The 16,053-nt window shown below is 37.7% G+C and overlaps 1 protein-coding gene across 1 annotated transcript in view; it reads left to right on the top strand.

Annotated features, from left to right (window-relative positions):
- The window catches only part of SH2D2A (SH2 domain containing 2A), a 130,866-nt gene that overhangs the window by 57,974 nt on the left and 56,839 nt on the right, over positions 1-16,053 (top strand). Inside the window, exon 3 of the mRNA XM_053695809.1 lies at positions 389-516. Within this exon, the coding sequence (XP_053551784.1) occupies positions 389-516 (128 nt within the window). The remainder of the gene's footprint in view (positions 1-388; positions 517-16,053) is intronic.

Raw genomic sequence — 16,053 nt, 5'->3', positions numbered from 1 at the left:
ATTAACCTCAACAAGTATTTCAGTTTTTTTCTTGTTGGATAAATTAACTTTAACATTTGATTGCAACCTTTAAGGAGACATAACACTACAAAAAGAAAATGCTGTAATGTGTTATAGTTAAAGAAGGATCCAGAGCAGCAATGAACACAACTAGCTAAACACATAAGGGGAGCCAATTACAAGGGGCATACAGTATGTGTGTAGCCACCAATCATCAGCTAGGTCCCAGAAGTGCATTGCTGCTACGCAGTATACTAGGTATGCTATAACAAATAATACCAATAGGACAAAGTAAATTTGAAAATAGAAGTAAAGTGAAATGTCTCTTAAAAATGTTTGCCCTATCTGAACCATGAAATAATAATTTTTATTTTCATGTCCCTTTAAGGCAGTGACCAAGAAATTTGTCAGCACATTAAAGGAACAAACAGAGAAGTGGTTTGATAAAACCCAGAGGAAAAGACTTTTGAAACAAGGAGAGTATCCTGACTGGTTCCATGGATTTATAACACGCAGGTATGTGGCAACTGACTAAAAAAAATGTAGCCAACAATCAGCAAGCCCTACCCGGGGTGCTGAACCAAAAATGGGCTGGCTCCTAAGCTTACATTCCTGCTTTTTTAATAAAAAGATACCAAGAGAACGAAGAAAATTGATAATAGGAGTAAATTAGAACGTTGCTTAAAATGTCATGCTCTAAATCATGAGATAAAAAAAATGGGTTTAGTATCTTTTTAAAGGACACAAATTGGTTGCGCAGGAGAAGGGGGCAGCATTGCACAAAAAAGCTCTTGTGCAATGCTAAATGTCACCAGGCAGTACAGTATCCCAAGTAATGATTGCAGGAAGACAGGTTCACTACTTGTGAAACTCTCCGCCTTCAATAATGATACATTTTCCCCCAAGCATAGTTTATTATTTTTTCACTATTCCTTAGGACCAACTATCAACAGAAATACCCTCATACATTTTTCAATAGTGACCTCTCACCTAAAAAGAAAGCTTTTTTTACATTAAATCACACCGGTGTAGCAAAAACATAAAAGAATGAAGAAGGAAAAAAAAATATATTGTAATATTGAAATCTTTTAACCCCTTAATGACCGAGGACGTGCAGGGTACGTCCTCAAAAAAAAGGCAGTTAACGCCTGAGGACGTACCCTGCACGTCCTCGGTGTGGAAAGCAGCTGTAAGCGATCCTGCTCGCTTCCAGCTGCTTTCCGGTTATTGCAGTGATGCCTCGATAAGGAGGCATCCTGCAATAACCATACATGGCCATCCGATGCAGAGAGAGCCACTCTGTGGCCCTCTCTGCACCGGACATCGATGGCCGGTATCGTTGGTGGGTGGGAGCCGACTTGGGAGGCGGGTGGGCGGCCATCGGTGTGCCGTGTGACGTCGGGGGGGGGCGGGATCGGGGGCGGCACCGTCGGGGGCGCGCACGGACGCGCGCGCATGCACGGAGGGTGGCGGGCGCGTGCACGGGGCGGGAGCGGGTGGGAACCGCTACACTACAGAAAATCAATAAACAGTAAAAAGTTAAAAGGCCATAATCACACACAAAAAACCCCACAAAAAGAGATCGTGGAGGGGTGGGGGGTTGGTTTTTGTGTGGGGGGAAGCTACACTACAGAAAAGTTAAAAAAATGCAAAACAAAAACTTTTTTTCGTCTAAACTGGGTACTGGCAGACAGCTGCCAGTACCCAAGATGGCGCCCATTAAGTTAGAGTGGGAGGGTTATAGAGCTGTTTGGGGGGATCAGTGAGGTTGGGGGCTAAGGGGGATAGTACACAGCAGCATATGTAAATATGCTTTTTAAAAAAACCACCAAAAAAACAAATATAGCTTTTATTTTAGTACTGGCAGACTTTCTGCCAGTACTTAAGATGGCGGGGACAATTGTGGGGTGGGGGAGGGAAGAGAGCTGTTTGGGAGGGATCAGGGGGTCTGATGTTTACGGTGGGAGGCTGAGCTCTACACTAAATCTAATATTAACCCTGCAAGCTCCCTACAAGCTACCTAATTAACCCCTTCACTGCTAGCCATAATACACGTGTGATGCGCAGCGGCATTTAGCGGCCTTCAAAATACCAAAAAGCAACGCCAAAGCCATATATGTCTGCTATTTCTGAACAAAGGGGATCCCAGAGAAGCATTTACAACCATTTGTGCCATAACTGCACAATCTGTTTGTAAATGATTTCATTGAGAAACCTAAAATTGTGAAAAATTTAACGTTTTTTTTTAATTTGATCGCATTTGGCGGTGAAATGGTGGCATGAAATATACCAAAATGGGCCTAGATCAATACTTGGGGTTGTCTACTACACTACACTAAAGCTAAAATTACCCCAAAAAACTCCCTACATGCTCCCTAATTAACCCCTTCACTGCTGGGCATAATACACGTGTGTTGCGCAGTGGCATTTAGTGGCATTCTAATTACCAAAAAGCAACACCAAAGCCATATAAGTATGCTATTTCTGAACAAAGGGGATCCCAGAGAAGAATTTACAACCATTTGTGACATAATTGCACAAGCTGTTTGTAAATAATTTCAGTGAGAAACCTAAAGTTTGTGAAAAAATTTGTGAAAAAGTGAACATTTTTTTTATTTGATCGCATTTGGCGGTGAAATGGTGGCATGAAATATACCAAAATGGGCTTAGATCAATACTTTGGGTTGTCTACTAAAAAAAAATATATACATGTCAATGGATATTCAGAGATTCCTGAAAGATATCAGTGTTCTAATGTAACTAGCGCTAATTTTGAAAAAAAAATGGTTTGGAAATAGCAATGTGCTACTTGTATTTATTGCCCTATAACTTGCAAAAAAAGCAAAGAACATGTAAACATTGGGTATTTCTAAAATCAGGACAATATTTAGAAACTATTTAGCATAGGTGTTTTTTGGTGGTTGTAGATATGTAACAGATTTTGGGGGTCAAAGTTAGAAAAATTGGGTTTTTTTTCAATTTTTCCTCATATTTTATAAAATTTTTATAGTAAATTATAAGATATGGTATCTTTAGAAAGTCCATTTAATGGCGAGAAAAACGGTATATAATATGTGTGGGTACAGTAAATGCGTAAGATGAAAATTACAGCTAAACACAAAGACCGCAAAAATGTAAAAATAGCCTTGGTCCCAAACGGACAGAAAATGGAAAAGTGCTGTGGTCATTAAGGGGTTAAAACAATGAAAATATGAGATCCTCTTTATGCACTAACAAAATATAAGCTTTGTGGTTCAAACTGCAAGAACACAAAGAACACGTAGCTGGTGAAAAAAACTCGTTCCTCATAGTATTACCAGCAATGCTTGCAAAAGAAGTATAAAGACAACAGACAGAGAAGTACTTGACATAGTTAAAAAAAAAATCATTTGCTATACTTCATCATGCCATTTTGTGCCACTCCAAATAAGGTTACCCTATCATAATCAGGCATATGCACATATGCTCCATTCATTGGCTGCATTCGTATGCAGTGTAAACAGGGGTGTTGTGGGATTGTGACTTTTGTGTTTTTAAACTATTTACATAGTTAAATACCTAATAAATAATATGGATTTTCATTTAAAGGGACAGTCTATACTAGAATTTTTATTGTTTAAAAAGATAGATAATCCCTTTATTACCCAATTTCCCAGTTTTGTATAACTAGCACAGTTATATTAATATACTTTTTACCTATGTGATTACCTTGTATCTAAGCCTCTGCAGACTGCTCCTTAATGTTTGTTCTTTTGACAGACTTGCATTTTAGCCAATTTTATTATTATTATTATTATTATTCTTTATTTATAAAGCGCCAACAGATTCCGCAGCGCTGTTCATAGGCAACAAAGATAAAAGGACAGTACAATATGAGATACCAGACAAAATTTAACAAACAAATACAGGAGGAATTGGGAGCCCTGTTTCCGTGAGAACTTACAATCTAAATGGGTAGGAGGGTGAGAAACAGGAGGTGGGGACTGCAAAGGTGGGAATGATGTTAGTGTGAAGTTAGATGAGGGCAATCAGTGTTGACTCCTAGGTAACTCAACATGCATGAGCACAATGTTATCTATACGGCACACATGAACTAACGCCCTCTAGTTATGAAAAACTGTCAAATTGCATTCAGATAAGAGGCAGCCTTTAAGGGCTAAGAAATTAGCATATGACCTACCTAGGTTTAGCTTTCAACTAAAAATACCACGAGAACAAAGCAATATTTATGATAAAAGTAAATTGGAAAGTTGTTTAAAATGACATGCCCTATCTGAATCATGAAATTTTATTTTTGACTGTCCCTTTAATAGTACGTACTCACAATACTAAATATAGATGTGTCAATAAGCCAATCTATACATCTGTTCTTTGAATTAAAAATAAATAAATACAATTTAAGCTGTCCAGTATTGTTGTTACTTTCAACTCCTTTGCAGGAGTTAGGTCTATTCAAGTAATAGTGCACCAATAAAATGCTTTGGCACAGAGCATTTTAATATTTCTCATTTATATCCCTTTTAAAGACAAATATAAAGGAAGGCAAGTATGGTCTCAATTGCTAAATAGTTGTGATATATAAGCATTCTGCAGTCAGTGGGTTAAAAATTAAATGAAACCTGCTGATACAGAATAGACAGCAGTAGTTCTCGACAGGAACCGTTAATTTTTTTTAGACAGGAAACACAATGGTCTAGATTACGAGTGGAGCTCTATTTTAATGTGCGCCTTTAAAGCAGCAAATTTGCCCATTTATGGGCGCACATTAAATAACCAGCTATTAAAATGGCTGGTTAATGCTCCCGTGAACTTGCGGTTTCACTTTGTGCTTAGCGCAGTTAACCAGAGGTCAAACCTCTGGTTAATGAAAAAAGTTGCACCACAAATATAGAGTACAGTAGTTCAAAATAAAATAAAAATATGTGCATCTTTATTTTAAAATAAAAACTGCACAAAGCAGTTATAAGGAATTAAAGTGAGGGGATGTGGGGTGTTTGGGGAAAAAAACGGCACTGAAAGTGCCTTTACATTGAGGTCAATAGAGGACTTATATAAGTATATATTTTTATTTTGCTGCCCAATGCTGCCCAATTTGCACCCTGCTCTGCGCTAGGTTGTTTGCCGTGTCTCATGGCATGAGAAGAAGGCTCCTATTGGAGCCTAGGGAAGGGCGCTCACATAAGTGCTTGGCTTCCAGACAATGCGCCTGACTTGTAATACCAGCGCACATTTACGTGGCATTACTGAGTGGAGCGCAAATATCTCGCTTGTGAAAGTGCAATGTTGCACTCCACTCGTCATCTAGGCCAATATGAGTTACATTTTGATCATGAAAAATCCACTAATGTAACTTCATATGTGGGATGTATTTGCAAACAGTAGGACTAGCTGAAGCCACATTACATTATACTTATGCTAAAGATAATATCCTAGAAACAATAAAACCCATTCATGAAATGAATCGTTTAGTGAAACAATTTGCTGCAACATCACAATAATAAAATTGCAGAAGTCATAAAAAATTGTAATTAGTACCTTGTGGTAACTCAGTGATGCAGCGACCTTGCAAAACACTTTCAAAGCCTTAGACAACAAACAAATAATAAAAAATACCTCTATAAATTAGTCCAATCTTACTATATGCAGAAATGAAAAGTTGTAAACAGTTAAAAGGACCACTAAACACATAAGAATAATCAACAAATGCATGATAATTAGACAATGTAAAAGCACTTAGGGCTAGATTACGAGTGGAGCGCTATAGTTTGCGTGCAAGCGATATCGGGTTTTCGCAGCCGCTTGTGCACAAGTTGAAAGTAAATGGGAGCATGTAAGTGCAATTGCGATTAACACTAGAATGATTACAGTCACCTCAGAGCTCAAAAAAGTGTCACAAAACACATCAAAAATACATTACAAAGTACAGTTACACTCATAATAACACCATTTTATAAAAATAGTTTAAAAAAATATTGCATTAAAAATTTAGAAGGGCTCAAAGATATGAGGTCTCAGGTGTTAGAACAAAAATGGACTGCAAAGGGCTTTAACATAGAGGTACAGGCATACATATGTCTAAATATGTTTATGTATGTATATGTATATAATATTATATATATATATATATATATATATATATATATATATATATATATATATATATATATAATACCGTCCATAAATCACAGGATATACCCTCCAAAGGTCATCTGCCTGGGTGCTGTGATGCTTTAAATAATTCCAATATAAATAACAGCACTCTCAGGTCTTTCATTCAAGTGAGAACAGCAAAAGTCTCTTTTTTATTGAAACGTTTTCGAGGAGCTTGTCCCCGTCATCAGCATAACACACTAGTGAAACACAACATATATTTATATTAACAAACCAATAATTTTAATGCCAACAACCTGTGTACCTCTTGGTGTCCCAGAAAACCTGCCAAACACTCGTGTTTGGAACGCACTGTGCGTTCCAGTGATTTGCAGCCGGAAGTACCTAATGTCACATGACTTCCGGTCTCTGTTATTTTGTGTATACCTTCTCCGTGTATGTTATAATTAATATCAGATCGTAATCCAATATGTACATTATGTGTAATAATTTACTTTTGTCTATAATCAACATTTCCCTGTGTCCTTCTTGGGGTGTTGTGATAAGCCTGCTTTTCGCCGCTTCATTTGTATATGTCATACCTTACGTTTTTACTATAAACTTATTTACAAACATGTGTAGGCTTTATCTCTGCACTGGCCACTCTTTTTGTGTTTTATTTAGTATGTTTGTGTCTGTGCGTGGGTATTCGTATTTATGTACATTCTTCTTGTGTAAGCACTATTTCTTGCCATTTTTTCTTTACAGCATTTGTTTATCTGGGTTGTCTTGGTTACCCAATAGCGCTTGCTGTGTACATTCTATATATCTTACACTATCTGATTGCCATTATTTTTAAGGCATACTGTGTGCTTTTTAATTGTGTTTATTGTCTGTTATGAACTTCTTACCCCACTATATATTATTTACATTGTCATACTCTCCACAATTTCCATATTTGTCTATTTCTCCCAATTGTGTGAGTATCTATTTGCTCGTGATTGGCCTATTCTGATCTTTGATCATGTCTGCCCAAAGATAAACAGCCAAAAAATTACCTACACATAACATAGATTATTTACATACATGCTCTTAGCATATAGTTACACATTCAAATTTTGCTATCTGCATATCATATATATTAAAATTAAAATTATCCTCTTAGTACTGTTTTTTTATCACCTTCTCTTATGTTATTGTATTTCGTGTTTAATTTTCTAAGATTCACTCTTATGTGGGACCTCTTGAATTGTTCCCGCTACAGGTTCACTTTTCTCATAAAGTCCTGTGTGTCAGATCTATATTCTTTTGTTTCCATTCCTCTTTTAATTTGTAGCTTTGTTCCGTCTTTTATGAGTTTAGATGGTATCCATGTTCTGTAGTTTTCTCTTTGTTTCAATTGGCTACTGTCTGTGTAGGTTATGGGAGAGGTTGTTAGATGGTAACTTGCCTGATATGTGTCTTACCCCAAGAGTAGTGGAAGTCACTCTCGTGTCCCCCCTTACTCTAATCATAAGATTATGATTGGGGCACTACCCCCCTTGGGGTCTGTGTCCCAATCTATCCTTGATACGGTGCACAATATCTTAACGGCGTACCTTTGTTTGTATCTCCTACCTATATCAGTGCCTTAAAGTCAGGTGCCGAGTTGAGCCCCCCTGGATGTATTGTTCCCAATCTGTACATCCATTCTGCCTCTCTTCTGAGTAGGGCTTTGTTACGGTCCCCTCCTCTCTCCAGCTGGGGAATGTGATCGATTAGGATGTATCTGATGCTGGATACTTGATGTTGTTTTTGGGTGCAGTGTCTGGCTACAGGTTGATCTGAATCACCTGTGTCAAGTGCCACACGTATCGCCCGCCTATGGTTGGCCATTCTTTCGCGTAATGTTCCACTGGTCTTACCAATGTAAAATCTGGCACATGGGCAAAAGAGTAGGTAGATTACATGTGTTGTATTACACGATAAAGAATGCTTGATATGATACACTTGGTTGGTGTGCGGATGGTGGAAGATCTTAGTAGCTATTAGGCCATTACATGTGGTACAGCCTAAGCATTTGTATGAACCTTTGATGTTAACCTTTTCTTTGTTTAGATAGCATCTTTTGGGGTCTGTTTTAACCAGCAAATCTCTTAGATTCGTGCCCCTCCTATATGCAATCATTGGTGTAAGATTATGAGCAAATCTTAGTTTAGGGTCCGATTGTACCACAGGCCAGTGTTTCCTCAAGATATTACCAGCCTCAGTGGTGTTGGGTGAAAATGTAGTTGCCATTATGAGCCTGTTGGATGATTCTTTGATCTTTTCCTTGTTTATAAGGGTTTCCTGTGTGTATGGTAGTACTTCTTGTAAGATTGTTTCTATTGTATTCTTCTTGTACCCCCGTTGTAGGAATTTGTCCCTCATATATTGAAGTTGGGAAACCCCTGTGGCTTTATCTGTATTGTTGCGTATTACTCGCATCATTTGTGATTTAATGATTCCTTTGAGTAGAGCTGGTGGGTGACAGCTACTTGCACATAGAATGGAGTTCCTATCGGTGGGTTTGTAATACAGTGTGGTACCTAGTGTGCCGTTTTGTATGTACACATTTAGGTCCAAGAAATGTATTTCAGTTGCACTGTGTGTTATTTTGAATCGCACCGGTGTGTCTGTACTGTTGATGTATTGGAACCATTCCAGTAATGTGTGCTGTCCTCCCCTCCAAATTAAAAAGACATCATCTATATATCTTACATAGAATATTATAGATGTTATATCCTTGTTCCACAGGAATGTCTTTTCAAAGTCAGACATGTATATGTTGGCATACGATGGGGCCATATTTGACCCCATCGCCGTGCCCGATGTCTGCAGGTAGTACTGAGTCTCAAAGCGAAAATAGTTATGTGTAAGACAAAATTGCATGAGTGTCATGAGGTATTCAATTGGGGGTCCCTCATATTCTGTGTCTTCAATGAGGTGGTTCCTAACTGCTGTTAGTCCTTTGTCATGAGGGATGATGGTGTAGAGACTGTTGATATCCAGGGTAACCAGGATGTCCCCAGTCTCCACAGCAACATCCCTCAATTTATGTATGAGATCATTTGTGTCAGCGATATAAGACGTGATTTTTTTCACTGTTGGTTGTAGCAATATGTCAAGTAGTTGTGCTACTGGCTGCGTCATGGATTGTACCGCTGACACAATTGGTCGCCCTGGTGGTCTTTCCATGTTTTTGTGGATCTTGGGCGTTGTATACAATATCGGGACTTTTGGATATTTAGTAGTACAAAATTCATATAAGTTTTCATTGAGGTATCCCTGCTGAAATCCAAGTGTTAGAACTTGGTCAAGCTCTTGTTTATATTTACCCGTGGGGTCCCTTGTTAATGTGGTATATGTTTCAACATCACCTAACTGTTGCAGGATGTCCTCTCTATAGTCTGAATAGTTCAAAAGGACAATTGCCCCGCCCTTATCAGCGGGGCGGACGACCAGTGAGTGATCATCCTGCAAAGTTTTGATGGCTTGTCTTTCCTCTTGTGTTAAGTTGTGTGTCCATTTTTTGTTGACCCTTTCTGATTCAAGGTCTTGTGTAGTGAGTCTTATGTAGGTCTTGGTTGACGCACTATTACTGTGCGGTTCGAATGTGCTTGCCTTTTTGCATTTATCTAATAAGGACATTTCTGTGTCTCATGTGGGGGTGTCTTGGAAGAATTCCTTAATTTTTAGAACCCTATTGTGTTTATACATGTCTATTTTGAGTTCTAGTTCAGGTGTGCTATGACTTGGCACAAATGTTAGGCCTTTGTTGAGGACTTGTCTCTCTGCTGTTGTAAGTGTATGTTCGCTAAGATTGACTACTATGTCCTCATTATGCTGCGGCGTGCTGGCCTGTATCTTCCTCCTCCCCTGATGTGTGGCCTCTGTCTCCTCCTCCTCCCCGTGACCTGGTGGTCACCCCTAAAAAATGGCGTTCTGGGGTGGAGTGTCCCCTGTGTACATATGTGTCCCCACGTGTTGTTTGAGGTGTATATGTTCCTGGTGACATAGGGGTCGTGTGTGAGGTATTGGTATCTGTTTCGGACAATTCTGCCCCACTTGTGTCTATTGTTGCAAATTGTACCCGTCTAGGTCTATAGGTTCTCCTATTTCTACCTTCTGTGGTGTTAGTTAACCATTTGTATACCCTACCATGAGTATAGTCTGCATTTACAGAGTCAAGTTTTCTGTTTTTGAACACTGTTAGGTCCGTTTTGTATTTTTCTATTTGTTGGTTCAACTTGAGTAGCCAGTTTTCCTGCTGGTCTAGTGTGAGTGTGGTGTTATGTGCCTCCTCAAAAGTTGTTATTTCTATCTTGACCTTTACTAGTATGTTTGTGACCTCTTCAATTACTAGGAGTACCAAATCTAAGGAGCACTTATTTAAGATATGGCACCACTTTCTTCTAAACTCAGGGTTATCACGCCCTATGGTGGGGATGTTTTTAACCCTGAATCCCCTAGGTATGTGGCTCAGTCTGTAGTATTCAGATAGGTAGCTACCATGTAACATGAGGTCTATTTCACGTTTTTTAAGTTTTAGTAGGTTGTGGTATAAATTTATAGGGGTCTCAACGGTACTTCTGTTGATTGGGGCGAATAGTATCCTTGCTGCATCGTCCTGCGTGTAGGTCACCGTGCCTATCTGTGCCACCAAGGCATGTTCTCCCGGGGTTTCCTCCGTTTGCACTATTGTGTTTCCTGGTGGTGGTAATGCTGTTATTTGGGGAAAAACAGGTTCCATATTATATATGCAATTTATGCAATGTAGTTCAAATACACACGTACTTCTTGGCTCAAATGGCTTTACAATTCACTATTGATGTCATAGGTGTCCAGTATATTTAGAGGTGATATTAAGTCAATGATAGCATACAAAAGAAAGAAAGTTTTTTCTGGGTAGTCACCAGTCTGGAAGTGGGGGTATCACTGTGTATACCAAAATATAATACCGTCCATAAATCACAGGATATACCCTCCAAAGGTCGTCTGCCTGGGTGCTGTGATGCTTTAAATAATTCCAATATAAATAACAGCACTCTCAGGTCTTTCATTCAAGTGAGAACAGCAAAAGTCTCTTTTTTATTGAAACGTTTTCGAGGAGCTTGTCCCCGTCATCAGCATAACACACTAGTGAAACACAACATATATTTATATTAACAAACCAATAATTTTAATGCCAACAACCTGTGTACCTCTTGGTGTCCCAGAAAACCCGCCAAACACTCGTGTTTGGAACGCACTGTGCGTTCCAGTGATTTGCAGCCGGAAGTAACTAATGTCACATGACTTCAAAAATACATTACAAAGTACAGTTACACTCATAATAACACCATTTTATAAAAATAGTTTAAAAAAAATATTGCATTAAAAATTTAGAAGGGCTCAAAGATATGAGGTCTCAGGTGTTAGAACAAAAATGGACTGCAAAGGGCTTTAACATAGAGGTACAGGCATACATATGTCTAAATATGTTTATGTATGTATATGTATATAATATTATATATATATATATATATATATAAATATACACACACATATTGATATATACTGTGTGTATATATATATATACGTATAAATACATAAATACATATGCACACACATATATAAATATATATATATATCTATACTATAATTGCGTTTGTAATGCGCCCGTCACCGTGGGCAGTTGCGCACGCATCCTCAAAGGAATGTTGGCAGCGCGAGGCAGCCAACAGAATGTTGGCTGCATGTGCACCCAAAAGAATTGCTGCACCAGGTGGATTCCGAAAATGGCAAAGCTGCATCCAGGTGGATTTCGAAAATGGCAGGATGGTGAAAGAATCCACCACAGGCAAACGGAGCATTACAAAAATAAAAAATAACTGCGCGCAATAAGTAAAAAATAAATAAATAAAAAAAAACACCCACAATAAGTTTTTTTTTTAAAAAAAAATAACCGCCTGTACAAACTATTTCGAAAAAAATAAACTAACCACCCGCACGAAGTAATAAGGAAAAAAAATAAAAAATAAATTATTAACCCCTAATCCGCCAACCCCCCACAACGCATTAAACCTAATATACCTATTAACTCCTAAACCACCCCTGTTAGAGGGGACTTTATTTATTTTAAAAGTGAAAGGGTTGATTTCTTTAGGGCAATGCCCTACAAAAAGCCATTTTAAGGGCTATTGGCAGTTCAGTATTAGATTGGGGGGGGTTATTTTGGGGGTGATTTTTTATTTTTATAGGGGTATTAGTTAAGGTTTAATTGTATTATTTTGGATAGCTTTGGGGGTTTTTCCTGTATTTTTACTTTTTTATTTTTCATAGCTTGGGGGGGGGGGGGTTGCATTTTTAACACATAGACTGCCCTCTGGGCAGGCTTATCAACTAGTATATAAGTAACTGTATTGGAGCCCTTTGCAGTAAAGTAGATTTAAACATGAAAAAATAATTTTCATGCTTTCTGTAAATAGTATACATTTCAATGTTCTGCATATAGCAGAATATGTTCTATGTATTTTTAAATTTAAATATATATATATATATATATATATATATATATATATATATATATATATATATATATATATATATCTTTATATATCTATACCTATATATAATCATGTATATTTAGGTATAAATATATATTTGTGCAGAAATCTATCAGATATATAGTCAAATATTTCTGAGAATAAAAAGAACATATTCTGCTATGTGCAGAACATTAGATTATAAAATATGCAAAAATTATCTTCTTATGTTGCACTTTTGCGCTTATGTTGTGCGTAACTTGAGGGTGTTAGTTTCCCCCCAACGTTTTAGGCTTTATTTAAGTCTATGGGGGGAATGCGATTTTGCGTTCACAACTTCTCAAAGTCTATTTGTTACTGTGATGTTCCGAACACGAGAGTTCAAACTTTTTACTTTCAACATATTGGCCACTACATAACTATAACTATTACAGGCAGGAAGTCCCACAATGCCAGTAAGGGTGGACTATATGGGACAGAGGTGTCAGGGACATACTGCACCCTGCACCCCTGCTTCATAAATTATTTTTCAGATATATTTTATTTTGTTTACCACCTCTGAGCACTACACACCTGCATATTTCTTAATTGCAAGCAGGTGGGTATTGACCGGAACTTATTCTTCACTGTTTCTGGTGCCAGTCATTCTAGGTTAATATATATATAATATACATATAAATACAGTATAAATGTGTGTGTATATATAGAGTGTAATTGGTTACAGTGAGCACCTACATCTGTATTTTATTTGATTGGCTGATTGTGCAGTGTGTGATTGGTTAGTGACACACCTACATCTGTTTTTTATTTGATCGGCTCATTGTACATCAGTGACACACCTACATCTGTATTTGATTGGCTCATTTTATATATATATATAAATGTATATGTGTGTGTATATATATATATATATATATATATATATATATATATATATATATATATATATATATATATATATATATATATACAGGGAGTGCAGAATTATTAGGCAAGTTGTATTTTTGAGGATTAATTTTATTATTGAACAACAACCATGTTGTCAATGAACCCAAAAAACTCATTAATATCAAAGCTGAATAGTTTTGGAAGTAGTTTTTAGTTTGTTTTTAGTTATAGCTATTTTAGGGGGATATCTGTGTGTGCAAGTGACTATTACTGTGCATAATTATTAGGCAACTTAACAAAAAACAAATATATACCCATTTCAATGATTTATTTTTACCAGTGAAACCAATATAACATCTCAACATTCACAAATATACATTTCTGACATTCAAAAACAAAACAAAAACAAATCAGTAACCAATATAGCCACCTTTCTTTGCAAGGACACTCGAAAGCCTGCCATCCATGGATTCTGTCAGTGTTTTGATCTGTTCACCATCAACATTGCGTGCAGCAGCAACCACAGCCTCCCAGACACTGTTGAGAGAGGTGTACTGTTTTCCCTCCTTGTAAATCTCACATTTGATGATGGACCACAGGTTCTCAATGGGGTTCAGATCAGGTGAACAAGGAGGCCATGTCATTAGATTTTCTTCTTTTATACCCTTTCTTGCCAGCCACGCTGTGGAGTACTTGGACGCGTGTGATGGAGCATTGTCCTGCATGAAAATCATGTTTTTCTTGAAGGATGCAGACTTCTTCCTGTACCACTGCTTGAAGAAGGTGTCTTCCAGAAACTGGCAGTAGGACTGGGAGTTGAGCTTGACTCCATCCTCAACCCGAAAAGGCCCCACAAGCTCATCTTTGATGATACCAGCCCAAACCAGTACTCCACATCCACCTTGCTGGCGTCTGAGTCGGACTGGAGCTCTCTGCCCTTTACCAATCCAGCCACGGGCCCATCCATCTGGCCCATCAAGACTCACTCTCATTTCATCAGTCCATAAAACCTTAGAAAAATCAGTCTTGAGATATTTCTTGGCCCAGTCTTGACGTTTCAGCTTGTGTGTCTAGTTCAGTGGTGGTCGTCTTTCAGCCTTTCTTACCTTGGCCATGTCTCTGAGTATTGCACACCTTGTGCTTTTGGGCACTCCAGTGATGTTGCAGCTCAGAAATATGGCCAAACTGGTGGCAAGTGGCATCTTGGCAGCTGCACGCTTGACTTTTCTCAGTTCATGGGCAGTTATTTTGCGCCTTGGTTTTTCCACACGCTTCTTGCGACCCTGTTGACTATTTTGAATGAAACGCTTGATTGTTCGATGATCACGCTTTAGAAGCTTTGCAATTTTAAGAGTGCTGCATCCCTCTGCAAGATATCTCACTATTTTTGACTTTTCTGAGCCTGTCAAGTCCTTCTTTTGACCCATTTTGCCAAAGGAAAGGAAGTTGCCTAATAATTATGCACACCTGATATAGGGTGTTGATGTCATTAGACCACACCCCTTCTCATTACAGAGATGCACATCACCTAATATGCTTAATTGGTAGTAGGCTTTCGAGCCTATACAGCTTGGAGTAAGACAACATGCATAAAGAGGATGATGTGGTCAAAATACTCATTTGCCTAATAATTCTGCACTCCCTGTATATATATATATATATATATATATATATATATATATATATATATATGTGTGTATATATAATATATATATATGTGTGTGTTTATGTGTCTATATATATATATATATATATATATTATATATATATGTATTTAATAATATATGTATAATATAATAATAGTATGTACGTATATATATATATATATATATATATATATATATATATATATATATATATGTGTGTGTGTGTAAACAATATTATATTATACATATAAAATGAAATATACTTATATAAATTGTATATGTATTTGTTTGTGTATATACATATATATATATATATATATATATATATATATATATATATATATATATATATATATATATATATATATATATAAAATTGTCTGGTGGGTGATGGTGGTGATATAATAACAATTATTAAAAAAGACAGAGTGACATACCTCATTGTTTTATTAATGTAAACAGGCTCAGCTAACTGTCTCACTGTCTGAGTCTCTCTCAGTCCCTCCCTGGCTGCTGCTTCATCAATGGATTTAGGCACTATTTAATTTCATGCTGGCTCAGACAGTCAGAGAAAACCTCAGTACCCTACTCAGTCACTCACTCTGTGCAGCACACTGAGCTGGTCTTCTCTTCTTGTTGCTTGCTATCAGACTGACGTGACGTCACGCTCACGTGACCCGCGTGATCACGTGACGACGTTGGTCTGACAAGGCCACGCCCACAGCAAGACTGCCATTATTACACTAACACTTACGGACGGTTACGGGAGGCAGATGGATGCGTGTGCAGCCTGGCAGGCAGCCCAGAGGGTCCCCGACTGCAACTCTGGCTCTGCACACTGTCAGCCTGGATCAGAAAGATGACGATCCGATCAGCTGAGCAGA

The sequence above is a fragment of the Bombina bombina genome, chromosome 1, assembly GCF_027579735.1.
Source record: "Bombina bombina isolate aBomBom1 chromosome 1, aBomBom1.pri, whole genome shotgun sequence".
Taxonomy (NCBI): Eukaryota; Metazoa; Chordata; class Amphibia; order Anura; family Bombinatoridae; genus Bombina; species Bombina bombina.
This window is presented reverse-complemented; position numbering and strand designations above follow the sequence as displayed.